The following is a 9,990-nucleotide window of genomic DNA, read 5'->3' as shown; positions in this document are numbered from 1 at the left end:
TTCCTTCCACTTTCGGTTAGGCTAACACGTTTAGATGAGCATTCAAATTTCTAGAAATGACATACGACTATCTTTAATTTCAATAATAATAATAATAATAATAATAATAATAATAATAATAATAATAATAATAATAATAATAATAATAATAATAATAATAATAATAATAATAATAATAAACCCTTCGTCTCTTTGCCTTTCCTGAATAAGCATATGCTCTATCCATTCATACCTATTAAACATTTGAAGTTGATGTAATGCGTACGTATAAATTAAACCCCTACACCACATACAAAAAATTACTGCAGTTCCAAGACTTAAGAATACTGAAATCATTTCCTTTTCGAAAATGTATGGAAGACTCAATGGGAGAGGTTACAACGTCCACCAACCCTGCCTCCTCTGATACGCCACCGCTAAAATTGATTCTATCGGTGCACCTACTAGGATTCAATGTATGATTGCACGCTTCAGTCATTCTTGGACATGAAAGACCATCGAGAGGAAAGGGAAGACTAAAGTTAACAAATGGTATGAAAGCCAATAATTTCTACATCAAAACACAGAGGCTAAGAGAGGTCTGCACGATTTGGATACTTCTCAATCTGTGACAAGTGATATGCCAGCTATGGCATAATACTTATATGCTGATGATAATTTTCCTTCTTGCACATATATTGGTTCAAAGAAGCAAATGCTCTTCTAGTATTGGGAATAGAATAGAAATTAAATATACATAAAAACTTTGTATAAAAAGGCCTTTATTTAACAATAAAAAAACATCCATACATACATCCACTCTATTCTAAATAACTTACCAGTATAAAAAAAACAAATAAATACAAATAATATTAAGGCACACAGATATTAACACTGAAGCATAAAAAACAAAGTCATACTTACATACGATTTCTTTCTATAAAACGATAGATTATAGATTTCTATGTTTTCCTTTGCAGAAAGACATTACACTTTCGTACAAGAAAAAAATGTAAAGTAATAATTAACTAATTGTCTTAAAACTTAATACATTACAGAAATGTAGTGATGTTACAAAGTTAAAATGATTGATTTGTGTAATAACGTGATTTTTTAAAAATGTAATTGAACACTAGAAGATAAATTACAATTATTTTCTTTTTCTCTGAAAAAATAATTGTTATTAATGTACATTGTCTCAGATATGATGACGACTTTTTCAAGATTTATTATTGCATAAAACAACTTTGTTGTTTTATTGCATCAACAGCTGTTAATCTTGATGCAAATCCAAGTGGAAAGAAACAACGAAACGTTGCAATATAAAATTGCCATATTATTAAAGCGTTACAATATAACTACGTGTATTTAACAATAATTGATTTGTTAGAATGCTAAATACATACACTGTTTAAGAAAAGTATAAACTATATCCTATATTTAAAGCTTAATAAAACTTGGAGTACAATTAATAGCCCAGGCTACAAATCAACAGTTACTTATTAACAAAAAATAATGAAAACAATACTTTCATAATTTATTAAATTATTCGTATCTATTTTCATTAAATGATAAAGTGCTACATCGTATGCTTTTATATCAGCACTTAAACTAAGAAATTGTTAATTTTGCCGCAAGATATCATTTCCATATTTTCACAAAAAAAAAAAGAAAGATTTTTAAAACTTCAAATTTAATTCCTGATAATTAATATAGTACTAAACATTTCGAACAAAACAAAACAATATTTGTGATAAGGGAAGCCCCTAGATTAGTAAAATGTATGTATTATATTAGTGTCATATAGACCTTTTGTTACAGTATAAAAATTTGATCAAACATATAAGTTTGATTCTGGAAAACTAGGAGAGCTGTCCAGAAAGTGCCAGACGTTTTGGTCTATCGCGGCAGTGGGCGGGGCTAGAGTCGCCATCTTGGCCACACTCACTATACATCCAGCTGTGGTAGCGTGAGGAATGTGACGTTCTCATTGTGCTTTCTGTGACGTATTACTATATGCGTTGCAATAGGAAATCCCGCCTCTTGTAAGGTGCGTTCTGTGATTAGGTTTTTGTTGGCATAAAACCACAAGTCAATTGAAATCCATCGCCAACAAGCGCCGGGGAAAACTTAGCACGAAGGTGTTTTTTTTCTTCACGACAACGCACGTCCACACACGGCCAAGCATACAGTGAGCTCCTGGATGGTTTTGGATGGGAGGTGTTCAATCACTTACTATACAGCGCAGATTTGGGTGATTGAACTATACCACCTCTTCTCAGCGATGAAGACATGGCTCGCTACACAACGCTTTGATACTGACGCGGAACTGTATGCCGTTGTAAGCCAGTGGTTGAAATCGCAGGCGACAGATTTCTCCCGGGACAGTATTGATAAACTTGTGCCACCGTGTTATAAGTGCCTTAATTTGCATAGCAATTATGTGGAAAAATAGCTTAAGAATGTACCTTTCAAATGTATATAATATAATTTGGTTTGTTTATTCTGCTACTTTTTTTTTATTTCAAAACATCGGTTACTTTCTGGACAGTACTAGTACATACTTCATATCGTTAATGTTAGTATTATAACTTATTGAAAAAAAACTGCCCTCCCTAAACACCATAAACTTAGCATTAATATGAATCGATGGGTTTAGAGTAGTACTCAACAACTGAAAGCAATGCTATGACGCATATATTACTTTATATTAGTATGACATCACATTTATATTCTATATGTTAGAAAACAGAAGACAATCTACATATTAAATGTGAGAATACAAATATTTGATAGCGAATACTAGAACAAAAAGATTCTCAAGACAGTAGTATAAAACTGGTACTAATGCCCCAAGATCTTTACTTTATCTATATTGGCAAGAAAATGCAATCTATACACCAGCTACATCTTAGAGTGTCTTCTATCTTTATGCAAGTTAGTACAAGATTTTTGTTAAGATAAATATATAGTCAGCACTATTACATTTAATGAGATTCACATCGTCAAAATGTCTGGAACAAGTACATTCAATCACTTTCACGTAAACAATTAAAAGTGTTCTTGTGATATCACTTAGTATTTTATTGTGCAACCAAGGCTTACATGTTTTTGAAGCATGATCAGCTATTTAAAAATCAACAATGGAGAAAAATGCGTATAAAATAAAACACAAAGCTCGCTACACAAATGCGTCATTATGTTTGATTATTATTATTTTTTTTAAATGATGCAAGTCTTTTTAATGAGTCTTTTTATGTTCGATTATGCTATGTGATGGGATGACCAGTTGGCAGTCTTGTCAACTCCTTATAGAAGTTGCTCTTGCTAGCGATACAAATAATTTTTCGCTTCTGTCACGGGTTGACCACATTTGCCGTGATGTCGTTTCGTAACAAGAGATCTTGATCGGCAGTTTTCGATTTCTAAGAAGCACCCGTTGGAGTAAGTTTTCCCGTCAGTGCCACAGATAGGGTCGTAGTAGTTGGGGCAAATTCTTTGACATCCTCGGAACTGGAATCCGGTCAAGCAACGTTTCATTGGTACTACATATACGTGTTTGCTGAAAAATAATGACATATAAATGTATTAGGAAAATATGCTGGAAATACAAGACAAAAATTTAAGGAAGGAAATGTATGAATAATACCATTAAAATAAGTTGTATTATTATTATTATTATTATTATTATTATTATTATTATTATTATTATTATTATTATTATTATTATTATTATTATTATTATTATCAGAAGTGCCAAAGTTTTGTCCACAATGATGGTTAACATTACAAAGATAATAAAAGTTAAGTCTAAACTATCAGTTCATAACAGCGAGATTTGCTAGGTATGCATTTAATTTCTAAGACTTTAAACACCTTTTTCTACTGAAAATTACTAAAAGAGAGAGAGAACAACTGGTATTCCAGAATCGACTGCGAAAATCCCGGAATTCATTTCTTTATGTCAATCAAATGATAATGTCAAGATTATTGCCGTACACTGAGACGGGAAAGATTCTGAACTTTTTTTGCATAAAAATCAAACATAAATTGCGCATTTAATGGATGTCTGGAATACAAACTCATCGTCACTATCACTGTTATTATTTATTAATTGTTTGTCTGTCACGGAATCACGTGAACAAAAGACAGTAACTCCTAAATAGTAAAAAAGTAACGAAAGAATGCACGGAAGTTTATATAAGATGTTTAAAATATTTCAGGAATAGTTTTAGTATTTATTTCAGATTAAAATATTTAGTTACAAAATAAAAGGAGAAATGTATTACATCTCATGCTTTTCTTAATTTCCATAAAAGGAATATCCCCTCTAATTTGAACACGTAATAAAATACCTTCAAAAATATTTGTCTTACAAACGTACTTGGACTTGTTTATAACAATATTCACACTCTTGAACTGAAGAGTATTCTTCATGTCAAGGAAAAGGAGTTTGGACTTACATTACAATATACACAATTGGTTCCAAAAATGTCCCAGGAGATATAGGTTTTGAATTAACACACGGAGATAATTCTTCTGTCTCCAGAAAAGGCATCTAAGATAGAGGATTTGAAATAACATCACGGACTGTTTTTCGATTTCAAAAAATGATGCGCAAGATACTTCCAGAGTTTTACCGCACACTTCATCTAGATTACATTACATATCATAATGTTACATGCTGAGAGATGCATGGGGTCCCGTGTTCAAACCCTGCTCCCGCCAAGTGAACTTTGTGGGGCACAAACACCGTTTGCGTGAGTTTCCTCGGGGTTCTCCAGTTTCCTCCCACTTTCTTCATTCCACCATTTCATTCATTTCCCATCATCACCGTCTCCTTTAGCCTAGCCGGCATAACCGTGGGACATAAAACTCAAAGATTTCATTTCATGCTGAAAGATGTGATACAGAAACTCCGTCGTTCCATTCCAGTGGATGTCATTTACAACATTTTCTTTCTTCAAGATTTTTTTTTTTTTTAAAGAGTTGAGCTCATGTAGCTTCAAGCTTCTTAGAAGCATTTTGTATAAACTTGTTTGGATCATTAAACTAGGTACAATAGCAGAAGTTTTTCACCCTGCATATGTTTACTTCATATTTCTTATCCTTACTTTTTCCCCCTTACTTGCTGCTTTTACACAATACAGATCTTGTCATATGTCAGTTATACTTTGTTGTGTTACTTTGTTCAGTCAATACTCTGATATTGACTTTGTTGTGTTACTTTGTTCAGTCAATACTCTGATATTGACTAACTTGCAGCTAGTGCTTTCTACAGAGTGATGTGATCTACATTCGAGTACACAAACATTATTTTGTTGCCGAAATCCGTCTTTTCTACTTTAATCACCTGTATTGGTAAGATCACTTTGGACGATGTCATCTCTAGTGAGGTCGATTGAGGGTTATGCTTGAGGTACTCAAACCTTGGAGGTTTATGTCCTGAACCTTCTAAAACTTTCGATTTACGTCATGGTAATGTGATTGTTGGTGTAACTTAATATTGAAAATCTACTACCTTTTATGGAGAAGAGAATGAGTGTGCTTTTGTCAAACAACCTCTGAACAAAACCACGAACACCGAATTTGTCGAGAGAGTGTGTGTAAGAATTTTGACGAAGCAACTGCGATTGACGACAGCTCATGGAGTTACCACAATACACTAAGGTATTGTAATCAACTGACATATTGAAAAAAACTTTACACAACAAACCATTACATTTCTACAGATCATATATTCTTATTTTACCATCCTAAATTCTGCTGCATCTTTTCAAAAAAGGCATTTTGTGTATTTCAATTCTAATTGCCCCAATTTATTGCGTAACAGTTTATTTACATATCTTTTAGGTTTTCTTAAATAATTTACCCGTCACTATGAGCAGAGACGTAACAATAATGTGTTGTATGTATTAACAAAATATTCTAACTTTCATTACAATGTATTATTAATTTTTAAAGATAACTTCACGGTTACTTACGTTTCTGGGTATAAATGTACAAAATGAACAATTATAAACGTAAGTGAAAATAATGCTTTGAAGAAATGAAATATTTTCGATTTTCATTTCCTGTCATACGTCACAATAAACTAATTTTGCTATGATATTGATAGAAAATGCTAACTTACCCGCAGTTCTCTTTCCTCATCTCACAAGCATTTCGGTAGAATTTGTTGTCCGATGCACATACGAAGTTTCTACTGTTTCCACACTGTTGGTTGCAGTAACTGGTTGTTAAACAATGCCGAGCAGCTACTGGAACTACATGTTGACCACATGTTTCTTTCTTCAACTCACAAAGTGACCTGGAAAGTAATGTTTGCAAAATTATTAATCAATTTTACACTACGATTAAAAATTCAGTAGGTAAAGGACATACAGTGATAATGCACGAAGTGAGAAATATTAGTCAACAAGAATGCGATCTTGGCCGATAATTAGTTTTTGAATCAGGAGCCACAAAATTTTTGAACGGCCTCTAAATCGAGTTTTCAAATTTTTTTACGGAATAAGCACATCATACTGAGTAACTGATAGTTTGGGTTTGGCTACACTATATGTAGTTCTCCAGATATAAGGTCTACAAGAAAATGTTTGTGAGCCAATAATTAATTTTTGGATCAGGGGCCACAACATTTTTGAACGGCCCCTAAATTGAGTTTTCGAATTTTCTACGGAATAAGCATCATACTGAGTTAAGTGATAGTTTAGGTTTGGCTACACTATGTGCAGTTCTCCAGATGTAAGACCTACCTTTTGATTGAAATATATTGGATCTTCTGATCCAATTGTTCTCTTAAAAGTTTGTTTGCCCTGAGAATTTTCCTTCAAAGTTTATATTACATAAGCATTTTACCTCACTATTTTTGAAAATGATTGTGTAAAATACTTTTTGTACCGTATTTTGTTAAATGATATTCTGTGTTTCTACCTGTTTTTTACGTAGACGTACGTACGTAAACGTTATTCAATGTGATTAACAAAAAATTGGCTACTTACCAATGAATCCTCCCATCCCCCATGCGCCCATGTAATTATAAGTTATTCAATGTGTTTTATGTTATTAATGAGATTTAGATAATTAGAAACACCAATCAGGGTTTGGCTGCTATTACATTTGATCTTTAATTTATTTTTGTCCTTGCAGGGAAGACAGGGTGAATATGTTTATGACAATATAGCCTATTAATAACATATAATTCTTTTCATATTTCATATTTATCATTTTCTTTCTTTTTCTCGTTTAATTTTTATTCCTGAAACGAATCACAACACAGTAAGATTGAAATCTTTGGCTTATGTAGATGTGTACTGAAATGAAAACCAACGGGAAAACTAATTCCACTTACAGCTTTCTGTAATTCCTAAATTTTCTTTAAACTTTCAAGCTTTCGACTCTCCCCTGGAGTCTTGGTCACGGAGGACCAAAAAAAAGAACAGAAACATCAAGCAATAAAAATGGAACAGACTTGCTAAGGGAAGAACTTCGTTGCTCTCCCCTTCCAAGAGTCGAAAGTTTGGAAGTTTAAAGAAAATTCAGGAATTACAGAAAGATAAAATATAAGTAGAATGATAGCAAGGATTCCTGAGCGTACTTTTACATTGTTCAAAGGGAAAAAGTTGATGAACTGCGAATCAATATAACGATAGACACCGATTTGAAATATAAATTCATCATAAGTAACAAATTTAAAAACACAGTGGAAAAGTGAATGAATATACATTACAATCTAAGCAGAATCCGAAAATAATATAAGGAAATAATTGTGCCCACTAAACTACTTAATTTTACATAGAGAATTAATGGTAAGTAATATATGTTTTATTTATAAAAAAAAAGTTCATGAAAACTGCTTTAAGTTGTATGAAAGTGAGTGATTATAATCCTCATAAATGTTGAATTGACACAATGTGTGTGTTTTAGGAATACTTGAGTATATTTTTCTTTCACAGTGTAATAGTGAATAGTCTGTGAAGAATGTTATAGTATGGTGAATAGTCTGTGAAAAGTGTAAGAGAACAAGTCTTAGGCGTTTGGTATGAGTCTTCAGTTTGTGGGCAGGAGTTGGCAGAAAGCAAATGTGCGTGTTGCAAGAATTGCAAGGAAAAGCAGGAATAATAATATTTCTTAGTATAAGATAAAGATTAGTATCCATAATGTAATGTGAAGTGTTGTGTGCATGAATCTGTACCAGTAAATAAAGACAAACCTAGTTTTGGGGGGAAAATTAAAAGGGGAAGAGTATATAGTGACTAGTCTGTGAAGAATGCTATAGCATGGTGAATAGTCTATGAAGAGTGTAATAGTAAATAGTCTGTGACCTTTGGCTGGTGAATAGTCTGTGAAGAATGTCATAGTATGGTGAATAGTCTGTGACGTTTGCCATGAGTCAACAGTTTGTGAGCAGGAGTTAGGAATGCAAGTGTGCATGTTGCAAGAATTTCAAAGAAAAACAGGGACAACAATATTTCTTAGCATGAAGATCTGTCGCAATACAAGTACAGTCTGCGCTAAAAGGAAATAAAGCAATTACTTCTGTTGGGAGATTAAGTTGAGATAAATGTAGTAGAACGGGAAATATCTAAAGATTTAGACGGAACTCAATTGTGAAGCAGTTGTTTATGTTTGAGAAAGCAATATTGAATTCAAGATAACGAAAGTTTAGAAGTGACGTGGAATTAAATTGAATTTAGAAGCAGGTACAAATTTCCAGGAGTTCTATAATTTGCGGAGAAAATTGTATTAAGTAGACAGAGTAATGACAAGTGTATTTGATGAAAGTAGAAGCTTCTCATTTAATACGGACTGACAAGTAAGATCCTATTGTCATACTACAAATGGCGATATGAATCTTAGTAATTATTAATTAATACACACTACAACTACTACATAAAGTTTTAAGAATTGACAGTCACGCAAGAGGTAGTTAAATATCGCTCATCGATATGGTATATCTAATGGTAATTGAAGCTTTAAGAACCTGACATACTAAAAATAACACAAAATTTAAGCATTTTTATTTTGGTTGTTTTTCATAAGTGAAAAGAGATAACGAAATGCAATTTAACACAATCATAGATAATGTTATTCTACAACAGAAAATATGAACTTGAAGAATTTTCAGTGTTGCCATCCATAGAAATTACAGTGTTGCTAGAATAACATTTCACCCAAAATCTAAGTTAAAGCAGCACTTAGAAGAACAAACTCAACTGCATTTGACTATGTATCATGTTGTCTTGGAATTCTGTGAACTACCTTTTCAAATAATAATTGCATTTAGTTTGTAATAAACAAAACAGTTTTATCATACAGTTATTAATATTAAATAATAATGTTATTTAAAAAGTAGTTCACAGGATACCAAACTAACATGATACGTAATCAAATGCAGTTGAGTTCATTCGTCTACTCGCTACCTTAACTTAGATTTTGGAGGAAACGTTATTCTAGCAACATTGTAATTTCTATGGATGGCAACACTGAAAATTCTTCAAATTCATATTTTCTGTTGTAGAATAACATTATCTATGATTGTGATAAGTTGTATTTCATTATCTTCTTTCACTTATGGAAAACAACCAAGAGAAAAATTGCTAAATTTTGTATTATTTTTAGTATGTCAGGGTCTTAACACTAAGTGTGTGTAACCAAGGACAGATGAAATCTTTGATAATTTTTAAGACCAAGAATTCAGTGGATGGATATATATATTATTCTGTCTGAAGTTAGGAGACATGTCATACCTCGAGGAGGACCAGTCTATATTAATTCAAGGAAAGTGAAAGATACAGAAAGAAATAGTGTCTTTTATAGTACAAGAGGAAGTTATTGAAAAAAAATATATGAGAAGAAAGAAAAATCTGTAAATGGTGATTTAATTACGACATTAGAGAAAGATATTTTTCAAGAAGAAACAAAATCGGAGCCCAAAGAAGTTCCAGAGTTAGCGGAAGAAAGAAGTACATTTTGGTGGAGAGAAGGTAAATTAGTGGAAGCTAGAAA

At 32.3% G+C, this 9,990-nt stretch overlaps 1 protein-coding gene across 1 annotated transcript in view; it reads right to left on the bottom strand.

Moving 5' to 3' along the window:
* Nucleotides 1-744: 744 nt before the first annotated feature.
* LOC145671328 (serine protease inhibitor dipetalogastin) overlaps nt 745-9,990 on the bottom strand; it is a 208,414-nt gene continuing 199,168 nt past the window's right edge. The window contains exons 9-10 of the mRNA XM_081740337.1: nt 6,113-6,289; nt 745-3,541 (exon numbers count right to left, since the gene is read on the bottom strand). Coding sequence (XP_081596463.1) covers nt 3,307-3,541; nt 6,113-6,289 — 412 coding nt within the window. The 3' untranslated portion in view covers nt 745-3,306. The remainder of the gene's footprint in view (nt 3,542-6,112; nt 6,290-9,990) is intronic.

The sequence above is a fragment of the Thermobia domestica genome, chromosome 2 (assembly GCF_964235325.1).
Source record: "Thermobia domestica chromosome 2, izTheDome1.hap1.1, whole genome shotgun sequence".
NCBI lineage: Eukaryota > Metazoa > Arthropoda > Insecta > Zygentoma > Lepismatidae > Thermobia > Thermobia domestica.
The sequence above is the reverse complement of the archived record's forward strand: the minus strand, read 5'-3'. Positions and strand labels throughout refer to the sequence as shown.